The sequence below is a fragment of the Perissodus microlepis genome, chromosome 1 (genome assembly GCF_051167445.1).
Source record: "Perissodus microlepis isolate ML-2025 ecotype Zambia chromosome 1, ASM5116744v1, whole genome shotgun sequence".
Lineage (NCBI taxonomy): Eukaryota > Metazoa > Chordata > Actinopteri > Cichliformes > Cichlidae > Perissodus > Perissodus microlepis.
The window spans coordinates 3,525,835-3,538,694 of record NC_140461.1 but is presented as its reverse complement, the minus strand read 5'-3'; the positions used below and the strand labels follow the sequence as shown (position 1 = coordinate 3,538,694).

Below are 12,860 nucleotides of genomic sequence, written 5' to 3'. Positions count from 1 at the left end.
GTCTGGATGGGCCTGGGCTCCCTTGCCTTGATGGGTGCCGAAGGACGGGGGTGCCTACTGGGGTCAGCGGGGGAGCTGGACCCAGGGAGGGGCATCTCCTGGCTACCAGCAGAGCCGGCGGGCACGCCACTGCAGCCCCCTCTGGCTTCTGTTCCGTGGCTGCTGGGTGACCCCTCGTCTGGGGCTCTCCTCAGCTCTTCCCAGGAGGGTGGCACGGATGCCCCTCCGGTGTCCTTCTTGGGCTCTCGTACTCTTGGGCATCTGGATGTCTGGAGCCTGGATCTCCTCCATGCCTGCTTCATGACCTGGGGGACGGGGCTATGGCTCTCTACACCCTCTAGCAGACCGTTACATGGGGAAAGCTTTTGAGTTTAGTATGTTGCTCTGTTTTTTTGCTTGTTTTCTCTTCTTTTTCTTTCAACAGGTGATCCAGGAGATTTTTTTTCTCTTCTTTCTCTTTTTAAGTGCCCTCTCTCACTGTCCCTCTTCCCTTCTGATTTTCTTTTCCTTCATCTTTCTTTCTCCCTTTCCTATCCCTCAGTCATGTCTGTCCCGTCTGTAACAACTGAAAATAAAATAAAATAAACAATAACAACAAAGGTCGATCAAATGGACCAATACAGCAAGGCCGTGATGATCCATTTGGCAAAGTAAATCCATTGGGTATCCTTGTTGGTCTTCAGACATCAATTCTGACGGTTAAAGAACCAAATGGGACAGGCAAAAAAAAAGAAGGTCCTGGGTGGCCCAGCCACTGTCTGGCTGGGTCTTTATGTGTGGAGTTTGCATTCTGACTCTGGTTTCATCTTGCAGTCATACGTGGAGTTAGTTAAATGGTAATTCTACATTTTTCGTAGCTGTGAATGCGCATGGATGGCCTTCTGTCTTTATGTGTTAGGCCAACGACAGACTGGCGACCTGTCCCGGGTGTATCCTGTCTCTTATCCTATGGGAGCTGCAATAGGCTCCAGCCTGTGACCCTGAACCCTGGATTGGCAAAAGAAAATTGACGGATTGCTAATCTCATTGGGAAGCTGAGTGCAGATTAGTTTTTACTTTAGGATTAAATCTTGCTTTTGTTTGTAATTCTTTACAGGTCACAGGCTAATATTTGAATCTCAATCTGTGATGCACCAAGTTAGGACTTATTCTCTCCGATTTGATGAAATATTTTGATAACGAAAATAGTACTTTTCTTTTATGACCTCCTTGGCCACCAGGGGGAAGCATGTAATCTGCAGGTGTGTCCAGATGATTTTGGATTGGTGCCGGTGTTATTTTAACTTTTAGTATCCTTTTACCTCTAGCCCCATTGTTACGACTGTTCATAAGAACACCAGGTTAAATAATGAAGAATGCAATTATCATATTTTTTCAGTGTTATTTATTGAGTTGATAAGTTAGATCTGAACTCTTGTGATGCAATAGAAGGAGGTCAGTCTTTTATTCTGACAATAGTGAACTTAAAGTATATAGTGAACTTTAATCTGATGTAAAATAAATGTTGACGGCTGTCATTACATCCCAGAAGCTGCTGTGATATCGCTGATTTCTCACTCCCCCCAAAAAACAACAATATCCACCAGAAGTAATTCAGTGTCATCTTTATAGAAAATTGTTCAGGTTACAGGTCAGTGTATTTTGTTTTCTTTTCCAACAGAAAAGAGCTCCTTCTGCCCAACATCAGCACAGAGACAAATACAGACTTTTGGTTACAGCAAAAAACCCCAATAAAAATAAAATGAAAAGATTTCCTCGTTTCACTCAGCAGGTCTGAAACGATGTAAACACATTCATCTGGTCTTTGAGGAAAAAAAAAACATGTTTCATTTTAAACAGACAAAGATCTGCAGGTCAAACTGGAATAGTTAACATTGACTGTATGTTTCACTGTAGATGTTAAGAAAACATTGGGATTATTTCATGATAAACTGATGAGATCTTTGTGTTTATTTAACTGGACATGAACAACAGCATTCATATTAGCAATTAGATCAAATAGTCTTTTAGTGCAATGTGTTTTTATGGATTCATCATGGGAGTGAAGTGTTGCAGCTAGCCAATGACACCTCCCCCCCACCCCCAAACAAAACAAAACACAACAAAACACAACTTAAACTAAAAACAATTAAATACAAATTAAGGTAATAAAACAAAATAACCAACCAGCATATATAGATATAGATATTTGGATGGAATTAAATGTTTCTCATAATATTGTGACTTGATTTCTTCCTTCACTGTTCTCATTCAGTAGTTTCACAGGTCAACTTTCTTACTCTTCAGAAACACAAAGTTGAGCTTCAAACCGGAACTACAGAAACCAACGAGTTTCATCACAGCAGCTCTGTCCAGCTTTTTTGTGTCAATCAATAAAAAAGAAAACTACAATCCCATAATTCTTTCATTTGATAAGTAAGAGCTTTCAACTGTTAGCATGATGAAAAAAACCTAAATGTCTGACTGGACATTTTAACTGAACACGTGTGTGCCGGCATAAATCCGTTTACATTTCTTAAAGCAACAGTTACACATTTCACATGGAAACCTTCCTGCAAGCTTTCCAAATATTTACTGCAAATCAGCTGTAGACAGGAAGTGACCTCACTGCTTGTTGCCCAGTTTCAGGAAGCGCTGTGACTTCTGTCTTGCCATGCGATGCTGCTGCTGTGCCATCTGAGCATCAAATATGGCGGTGTGCAGCTTCTGCAGGGAACAAGAGGAACAAGGTTGGGGAGGGTTACATCACGAAACAACACACATCCATACTGAGGCTTTTTATTTAAATGCACTAAATTCACCTCAGATTAACAAAAAAACAACTCAACAAATAATGCGAGTATACAGGACCTTTCCAAAAAATTAGAATATCATGGAAAAGTTTATTTATTTCCACAATTCCTTTCATAACTTTCATAGATTATAGATTCAGGGCCCACAACTTAAATAATGTGAAGTACTGTTGTTTATTTGTACATAATTCGGGCTTCCAGCCCATGAAACCCACGTAAACAGGATTTCAAAAAATTAGAATACTGTGAAGACATCAGCCCAAATTTTACAGGGCATGAATGTTTTAAACTGAGTGTCACACACAACTCATCTACTAAACTCAAAGCACCTGCACAGGTTTTCCCAAGTGTCATTAAATTGCTTCACTTTGACCCAATTGACTCAGTTAGGTTCAATATGGGGAAGACTGCAGACTTGACAACAGGCCAGAAGAGCATCATTGGTACCCTCCATAGGATGGGTAAGCCACAAAAGGTTCATAGCTAAGGAGGCTGGCTGTTCACAGAGTGCTGTGTCCAAGCATATCAATGGAAAGTCTAGAGGAAGGGCAAAATGTGGCAGTAGAAGATGCACCAGCAGAAGAGATGATGGTGGCTTTCAGCAGATTATCAGACAGAAGATTCAAGAATCTGTCAGAGATCCAGAAAGGGTGGAATGAGGCAGGAGTCAAAGCTTCAAAACCACTTCTGCACCTGAGCCAACGTCAGAAGCGACTCAACTGGGCCAAGGAGAAGATGGACTGGACTGTTGGCCAGTGGTCAAAGGTCCTCTTTTCTGATGAAAGTAAAGTGTGCCTTTCATTCGGGAATCAAGGTCCAAGGGTTTGGAGGAAGACGGGTGAGAAACAGAACCCATGCTGCTTGAGGTCCAGTGTGAAATATCCACAGTCAGTCATGTTTTGGGGTGCAATGTCCGGTGCAGGTATTGGTAAACTCTGCTTTCTTAAATCCAAGGTCACCACAACAGTGTACCAGAATGTTTTAGAAGGCTTCATGATTCCTTCTGCTGAGGATCTGTATGGAGATGCAGATTTCATCTTCCAGCAGGACCTGGCCCCTGCACATACCACCAGAAGCACCCAAACCTGGTTTGATTGCCATGCCATCACAGTGCTTGACTGGCCAGCCTACTCGCCGGACCTAAACCCCATTGAGAATCTATGGGGTATCAAGAGGAAAATGAGGTCCACCAGAACAAAACAAAGAAGAGCCGTCAGCAAGCATCAAGAACACCTGGGCTTCCATAACTGCCAGGCAACGCCACAGGCCGATTGCATCAACGCCACGGCGCATCGAAGCAGTGATTCAGGCGACGGGATTCCCAACCAAGTATTGAAGATTAACATATAATTTTGAAAATACCACATTTTGATTGATTTGATCCTATTTTTTTCTTTTTTTCCTGCAAAAACTGAGAAGTAAATGGTGATGTCTTCACAGTATTCTAATGTTTTGAAATCCTGTTTTCGTGGGTTTATTATGTACAAATGAACAACTAAGTACTTGAAATCGTTTAAGTTGTGGGCCCTGAATCTATAATCTATGAAAGTTTAAAGTTTTGAATGAAATTATGGAAATAAATAAACTTTTCCATGATATTCAAATTTTTTGGAAAAGGTCTGTACGTTAGCAACCCCCCACAGTGAGTGGGGTTAGTTGTCGAGAGGTTTGTGGTAATTTTGTAGCATGACAAAGTAAGCAGAACTTTTTGCAAAATGCAGAAGTGAGTTGGGATTATTAAGTAGCACACAGACGAAAGCAGGGTTAATGTGCAACACAGAGGCGAGCGTGGTTAGTTTGTAGCACGTAAAGAGGAAGCAGTGTAATTTGCAATGCTCAGGTTTGCTCACGCAGACATAAACAAGTCTTTGTTTTGGTGATTATTACCGTTTGTTTCACGCTGTTATTGGGGCCAAACTGAGCTCATTAATACTGTTATGTGCTGCACACGTCACACCTGCCTTAGGTAAACACCATAACTGTCCTTATTTACTCCATTAAGTGCGAGTTCGTCAATAAATAGTTAAAACCTCCTCCTGTCTCCTGCTTTCTGTGCGTCTCTGATGGAATTTTGTTCCGTCCTTCTTACAATTTTAAAACCCACCAGAAGCTGTTCAAAAGTGGAGCGTTTAATCTGGACCTGGTCTTTTATTTTGAAAATTGACATGAATGCTAATGCTGCTCTTGTGCCCGACTTCAAGCTCTCACCTACTCTGTGTAGCTTGATGCAGCTTCGATAAATAATCGACCCAAGAGGTTTACAATGAACAGTGTTCAGGCTTTCCTTAGCCTGTTTTCAATTCAAGTTAATAATGTTACAGCTGTGTGCGTTCTACAAAATTATGACTGCACAGAAGAGCTCTGAAACTTTAAACCAGATACATTTAAATATTAAAGCTTGCTGTCCTACAGCCTGATACAGGAGATGAGGAAATCACTTTAGTTTGTCTGCAGATCAGAGTGAGACTAAATTGACTGACTTAGCAGGTATTATGCGTGTGTGTTGTGTTCTAAGAGCTGCATGTTAAACAGTGTGAAAGAGACTTAACAGCACATAAGAATCAAATGTAAAAAAAACAAATCTTCAAATGGATGCATGAAAATTTCACTAACAATGTGCCGTTGCAGATAAATCTGCTGGTTTTACAGCTCTGCAGGTAACCAATGTGAAACATGTTCCTCCAGCAAACAGTCTGTAATGCACTTAAAACAGCTAAGAAAAGAACAACAGAAAGTGGACTCTGAATATAACCTCGTCCCAACCAGGTCATGTATTCAGCATGAGTTACCATGGTTACACTGACTTTAAACTTGACACAGCACACTTTGCCATTACTCTTGCTTTGTAGTCCTCCACATGCTACTGTAAACGAAGTTGAGTAGGAAGCTGCTATCAGCTTTGGTGTCCATATTGAAGTCAGAATGTGCTGCAGCCTCACAGACCCACACACAGACACACACACACACACACACACACACACACACACACAGTACCTGAGCAGTGTTAGGGTCGTTGAGCTGAACGCTCCTCACCAACTCTTGACCATCTCTCTTTGAAAATGACAGCTTCTGCTGCTCCTGAGACACAAGACATTGAAATGTAACATGGTTACAGGATGTGACCTCACACCTAATCTTAATTTTTATCTTCCTGATTAAACAGCAGACAAATGTGGCCGATGAATTCGAGTTTTATTCAGAGGTTTATTTTGGTACCTTGCTGTAAATCTTCAGCTCACTTCCCACCACAGCCAGCGGTCGACAGAAGTTCTCATACAAACATTCCCACTCTTTGTTGAAATGACCCACAAATTCTATCTCCTTAACACACAAAACCCTCCTGCACAAAAACAACAATGTAAGCAACGACACATGCTGACAATCAGCAATGAAAAAACACAATAAAATAACAACAGGTTTTACCTGTTGGTGACGATGATGTTGGTCTTTCTGTGTCCAGGATACTGACAGTGATCTCTGAACACTTCACCCTCCAGCTGTTTGATCTCTGATCGCTGGAAACACAAACAGACTCCCAGGTTTATTTACTGACCACCTGCGGTTTGAATCTGAACATTATACATGAACATATGGTGACCCTGTCGTTCAGTAAAACCATACAGGGTCCACACTGATGCACCAAGAGGTGGATTTTACCATGCAGTGTAGCTCGTTGCTGGATGACTTCTAGTTGAAACAAGGACATTTAACAGTATGAAACCTTCAAGAATCGGCTATATATAAAAGGAGGAAGCAAGCTGACATGTTTGATTGTTTTGGAGATTCTGAAGGTTCAGGTTTGGCATTTTTGTTGCTGGCATCTATTTTTATTTGCGACAGGACTTCATAGCGAAGGGAAGGATCTGTCTCAGAAAAAAAAAAAAGATTAACCAAATCAAAGATAGACCTGTCCTAAAATATATCCTGCTTTTTCATAAAAGGAACATAATCTTGCATTAAGGACATCTTGAAACCAACAAACGAGACCTTAATCTCACAGGAAAGCATTTATTCAGACTTATATGAGGTGAGAAGTAGAGCATCATTCTGAAACACTTGCAGTCCAACTATACGATCATTTGCAATGATCCTTTAAAAACACTGTTCTCCTTGGAGAACCCCAAACTTTTTGTGCAGGTGCCAGATGGAGGAAATTCTGAAAGCATGACACCGAATGCTTCGATTAACAGCAGAAATGTTAATAAGCGTGAAAAGTGATCCCCTGTTTTGTGGAACAAACCATAACAAACCCACCACCAGAAGAAAAGAGAGGAAACTGTGGACGTATCAGAGGAGCTATATACACACTTCTATATGGCCGAGGATGCTAACATGTTGCCAAGCACACTAAAAGACGTATACGGAAGCCAAACATGCCCTCTGAGAGAAATCTGACCTACTTCAAAAGAAGGATCGGAACCAGAGTGTGTGATAGCGTGATTCTGTGAAAGCACATGTTAGTGAGTCGTTACTCTTCTAACCACATGCTGACAGTAAAGGCGACAGCCCCGCCCCCTCCCACCAAGCCCTGCATTTGGAAAAAGAAAGGTGTGAGTAAAGGCAGAATTTTTATTAAACACAAATCTTACAGACAGCGACACGCTCTCAGCTGACAAACACTCAGAGGTGACGTTAGCGCAGACACAACAGAGGTCATGCAGAGTCGTACAAAGAGTACATCATCACAAAGACACAAATATTAAACAGCAAGTATTTATATACAAGTTCAGAATGAATTTAAAGCTAACGCTACAGAACGATACAAAAATATCGGTAAGCTCTACACGGACATGTATCTCAGCTTTATAGCAAAATAATTTCACCACCTGCTAGTCTTGTCTGAATAAACAATATGTAATAAATGGCTATAAACAAAAAGGGTTATTTAAAAACTATTGTTTATAAACAGAAATAAAAAACTAAAAGCAGAAATGTTTTGTGTAGAAAAAGTAATAAACTGAGAGCTGAGTGTAGAAATGTTTGAGGTATGAGAAGAGAGATTAGTTTTGGCATGCATAGAAACCTGAATCATCTCAATATCCAGAATCAATGTGGATATAACAATAAATATAGACTATTATAGAATATTATAGGATGAGGAATTGAACCATAAACATTTTATTAGTCATAGACAGGATTATAGTCTTTCAAAGCACTTGAATGATAAGTTGATCCGCCCAAACGAACACGATTATTCCTCCTCAGGCTGCATGTGGCACCAACACAAGAAGAAAAACAAAAAAGAAAGAAAAAAAAAAAAAAGGGATTAGAAGCACAGACACACAATATATTAGCAGCTCCAGAATAAAGTTTTTCTGGTGTGTTTTCCAGCAGCTGAGATCTGGTTTCTCATATCTCGTTTCTCCTGCTTTCTGATGTCTACCTATTTGCTGGGTGTAGACTGTGTTCACAGTGTGAATGTGTGTTTTGGCTCAACTTGTTTTTAATTCATAAATATCCGGAGTGTGTGTTCAGAGCTGCTGCTGCTGTTTTGGATTTTTATCTGCTGATTGGTTTTGGGGCAGAACTGTTTTTGTTTTTAACAGCAGAAGACCACACCTGCTTCCTCTCAGCAAGCAACATCGGGTCGTTATGGAGCAAAACGGTCAAAGCGATCGAACCTGGAAAAGGTCGAATCCCTGCGACTCGGTCAGGTCATACGGCCTGATGATCCCATCCTCCCTGATCAGACGCACCGGCCGTAGCTTGGTCACTTCCTCTGTCGCCTCGGCCGCCCTGAAATCACAACACACGCGGGAAAACAGAGATGCACTTGAAAAATTATTCTAGTGCTACAGAAACGGAAACAGACTCATTTCTGTGCCTTCCTGCTGAAGCTTAATAACTTCACATGGTGGAACTGAAGTTGAAGCATCGTCAAAGTCAGCATGCTGACTAGTCGTTTCTACAAAAGTGAGCCCTGAGAGTTGGATCTGCTACAACCCCGTTTCCAAAAATGTTGGTGCACTGTGCAAAATGTACAGAAAAACAGAACAGTCATTTGCAAACCATTTAAAGTCTGTATTTAACTGAAAATATCTTAAAGGTAAGAGATCAAATATTGAAACAAACATTTTTCTCAGTTCTTGAAAGCTGAATGGACGTGTTTAATGTTAACTCTGCCCCCCATAGTGACGAATTATGTCACTATTAATAAAGCTAGGGCTTGTTTCCAGATTGTTCCAAGAGCTGCTGCACGGGCAGACACCTCACCATCGTCTGATGCACACCAGGTCAGTTTGAAACCTGCCACAGACTTTGGGGGGGTAAAGAGTCACTCATTCTTCTACCAACACTTGCTGTGCTTTTGGAAGCCAAACAATTTTTTATCTCACTTATTCAGCAGAGACTCCTGTGTGTATATTTCCAGTGGCTGTTTATGAACAGAGAATTATGGATTCTGTGGATCTTCTAATGTTGTTAAATTCATTCTTTAAGAAGTACTTTTTCTCTAAATTGGAGAAACTACTGCATCTATCTGTCATTTTGTACCACTGATTACACTGTGTTGTCTTTTTGATCCATTTTCAGTCAAATATAGATTTTAAATGTTTTCCTTTAACTTCATATTTGTCCTAACCTTTTTGGAAACGAGGTTGCAGTTCAACCCTGAAGCGCATTCAGAGTGAAGCAGGTTCATTTCTAATGCGCACGATGCTGCGAGAAGCTTCCGTCAGGTGCGATATCTCACCTTTGGTGACCTCTACAGTGACAGCGTGAAACGGTAACATTCAACAGGTTATCATGAACCGACTGACGTGTCACAGGACAGATGTGTCCTCCATACGGAGGAGGGGGAGGAGGATGAAGGTTGATAAGGTTCCTGGGAAATGTTTTGGGCATTTCAAAGTATTTCTTTCTACTTAAATGTGTGGACAAAAGACTAGTTAAAGACAAAATGCAAAGGTCACTGCTGATGTACACAGAGTTGTTCTACCTTTATCCCAAATATCTCTGTCCTGATAGAAGAGCATATAGAAGACAGATGTTGATATCCAAATAGGGGAATGTCTTTAGTAAGAATGATTTGCATCCCTCCGGTAGAGCGCTGGCCCAGAACCTTCATGAGACACTTGATATTATTATTTGTCACCTGCTTCCCAGTATCTATAATTACTTCCACGTATATTTTAAATCTGAACCATCGCCTAACGTGTTCAGAATGTACTATGTAGATGGAAATAATCAACTCTTATTTAAAAATATTTAGCAGTACTTTGAACTTTGCAGTGCAGTTTTCTCTTTGATGCAGCTCAAAGCTGTTTTTAGTGCGAGCGTCACCTCAAACAAACCAACACCGTGGCTGTTAGTGTTTCTTTACACAATCAGTATGAACCAAGGTGCCAAACTCAGGCTGGAAGAACCATGTGACCATTCAGTCAGCCAATCCCTGAGGAGAGACCAGGTGATGCTTTGAGATTCACTGGCAGGTGGGACAACAGAGGTTACTGCAGATCAGAGACTTTAAAGTACTCAGTGGTGAGATTAAGGTAAGTGTATACAGAAACTCATCTGTCCTCGGTTATATACCTGCAGAAACGTCAGCGGGACGCGAACACAGTGTTTCCCATAGATTAGCAGAGATGGGTTTGTCCACACGACCTCTTAATGAATCAATAAATTTATCTACACATATTTTCTGAGTGACAAATAAATAACTGATCAGCTGCCTCTCATCCTGTCGATTAACTCTAAATCCATCATCGTGTTGCCAGTGGCGATCCGCAATGGTGGACAGCCAAACCCACAGGGAGGTCGGCAATTTAGAATCACCCTAAGCCCAATAACTGCATGTCTGCACGACTGGAGGAGAACCCATGCGGACAGCCCAGACAGTGGATTCAAACCTGGGAACTGAAAATGTCTTCATGACGAAGACAGAACAAATGCTAAAAAGAGTCACCACACTGGTTGGTTGTTGACACAGGGTGACCTGCTAAAGTAAACTCTACGTGTTGGAAACAATGGAAGGGAAACTGCGAGGACCAAGCAGACAAATGTTTTCAATTTTCACGATGTAAATGCATGAAGCACTTCAGATCTCTTTACAAGCAGGACCTGTGACTCTCCTCGGGGGTGTGGCTTTCTGAATCACAATGCTGCCACAAGCTGGTGGGTTTAAGAAAGGGGAAGGGGCAGCAGAGGCAGACTGATGGTGGATGACATGATGAGCATGAATCAGTTTAAACTCTTGACACGATGCAGCGACTTACCGTCCATCTGCCGCAACAGTCAACATGCAAACGTCAAAGTGCCGCAGGTTAAAGCTCGACCCCCTCACTACTGCTTCATCAGGTCTGATCAGGTTTTATCTGGTGCAACAATGAATGCTACCCAAACATTTAAAAGGAGAAAACTAGTCCTGAACCTCTGTAACAGATCTACAGTTCAGATCTCAGGCAGCGATTAAAGAGTTCGGCTTTAACATGCTTCATGTGAAATACTCACACACCAAAACAGCAAGAAACCAATGAACAAAACTCCCGGCAACAACGACACGAGACAGAAAACAAAAGCAGAAATTAGTGAGCAGACAAACAACACATTAAGAAGCACACAGAAAACACAGGAAGTTCTTCAGTCTGCAAAATACTGGAGACAAAGTACGAATAAACAGAGTCACTGACAGACTGAAGAGTGAAAATAAAAACTGGACACAGACGAAAGCTTGAAGCAAATACCTCTGGATGCCCTGGAAGGTGCTGCTGGCCATGTCCACGATGCCGCCTGTCGGCCGAGCAACCACCCCCACCAGACCTTTACCGATCCCCTTAAAGAAACCTGCTGCTCCCTCCTTCTTCGCTCCTACAGAGAAAGACAGAGTAACTGCTCTGATCCTCTGGAGCTCCAGAGTCTACATTTGCAGTTTTGGGTTTTCTTGCATTTCTCTGACAGAAAGGGGATCTAATCTAATTCAGGTTAGCCTGGGTGTTAAATTTCATCATCACTCACAGTAGTGTACTGCACTCTGCTACAAAGAACATGCGAGTGTTTCTGTTTTCCTTCAGATGGAGACACTACAGGTGAATATGGTAAAAATGTAACTAGTAAACATCACTATGCGAAAGCTCAAAGTTCATATCTGCTGTAGATTTGCACCAATTTGCATATATTTACAGAACACATGTGGGCACACTAGATAAAGCTGGGTTCAACATTCTTGGTAACATTTTGTCTGTCTCCATCAAGCAAAGTCTCTCTGCTCTCTTCTTTTTCCCTTCACCCCCAAACTGAGTGTGTGTTTGCAGCAGCAGTGTGGGTTTCACGGCAGAGGAGCACGTACCCTCCACAGGTTTGGTGACGATGCCGGTTACTCCGCCCACGACTCCCTGCAGAAACAAGAACTGTTATTGAACTGCATCGGGCTCACATCAGGACGCACAAACCTCTGAACTCTGTCACTCCGTACCTTCAGCAGTCCTTTTCCTCCTTTAGCCAGACTTTCCCCAAAGTCTTTGGGTGGTCGGTTCATCTCCTCACGTCGCTTCTGTTGGTACTCTTTATCCATAGTGATGGCTGCCAGACCTTTACCAACCGATCCCGTGATCTTGGAAACCATGCCTGCGGCGCCACCTGCACGAGGAATCAGCTCGCTAATAATACTGATCGCAGTGGTCATCATCTGTCCTGGTTGGCGTTAAATCAGTCACTGCACATCCATCATGCCTCTGGCTTTCTTACCGACTGTGTGGCCCAACAGGCTGCGGACACCGATCACAAAACCTTCAGCAAACTCCTCCGGACCCTGAACGGCTCCCTGACAAACACAAACCACTTTTATTTCATCTGGATTCTCCTGCCTGTCAGTTTCTCAGCTCATGATCCAAAAATAAGACTGACATCAGAATCTTTCCTGGTAACTATCAGAAAAAAGTCGATTACGTCGTCGTGTAGTTCAGGATGAGTTACCTGGAAGGGCTCGTAGAAGAAGGCCTCCACCCCCTCAGACAGACCTCGGATCAGCCCAAATGGATTTCCCAGCACGTCCAGACCCAGAACCAGAACATACATCTGCTTCAGGAACTGCAGGCAGAGAAAGACACCAGGTTTTCTTTCTTGAGATTTTAA

The 12,860-nt window shown here is 42.1% G+C and overlaps 1 protein-coding gene across 6 annotated transcripts in view; it reads right to left on the bottom strand.

Annotated features, from left to right (window-relative positions):
* Positions 1-1,589: 1,589 nt before the first annotated feature.
* Positions 1,590-12,860, bottom strand: part of vps13c (vacuolar protein sorting 13 homolog C) — a 50,026-nt gene continuing 38,755 nt past the window's right edge. For all 6 annotated transcript variants that reach the window (XM_084927195.1, XM_084927202.1, XM_084927196.1 and 3 more), the window contains 10 exons: positions 12,702-12,815; positions 12,474-12,549; positions 12,202-12,365; positions 12,076-12,121; positions 11,474-11,597; positions 8,414-8,528; positions 6,216-6,307; positions 6,009-6,132; positions 5,787-5,870; positions 1,590-2,706 (listed from right to left, as the gene is read on the bottom strand). In XM_084927195.1, the coding sequence (XP_084783321.1) occupies positions 2,605-2,706; positions 5,787-5,870; positions 6,009-6,132; positions 6,216-6,307; positions 8,414-8,528; positions 11,474-11,597; positions 12,076-12,121; positions 12,202-12,365; positions 12,474-12,549; positions 12,702-12,815 (1,041 nt within the window). In that variant the 3' untranslated portion in view covers positions 1,590-2,604. The remainder of the gene's footprint in view (positions 2,707-5,786; positions 5,871-6,008; positions 6,133-6,215; positions 6,308-8,413; positions 8,529-11,473; positions 11,598-12,075; positions 12,122-12,201; positions 12,366-12,473; positions 12,550-12,701; positions 12,816-12,860) is intronic.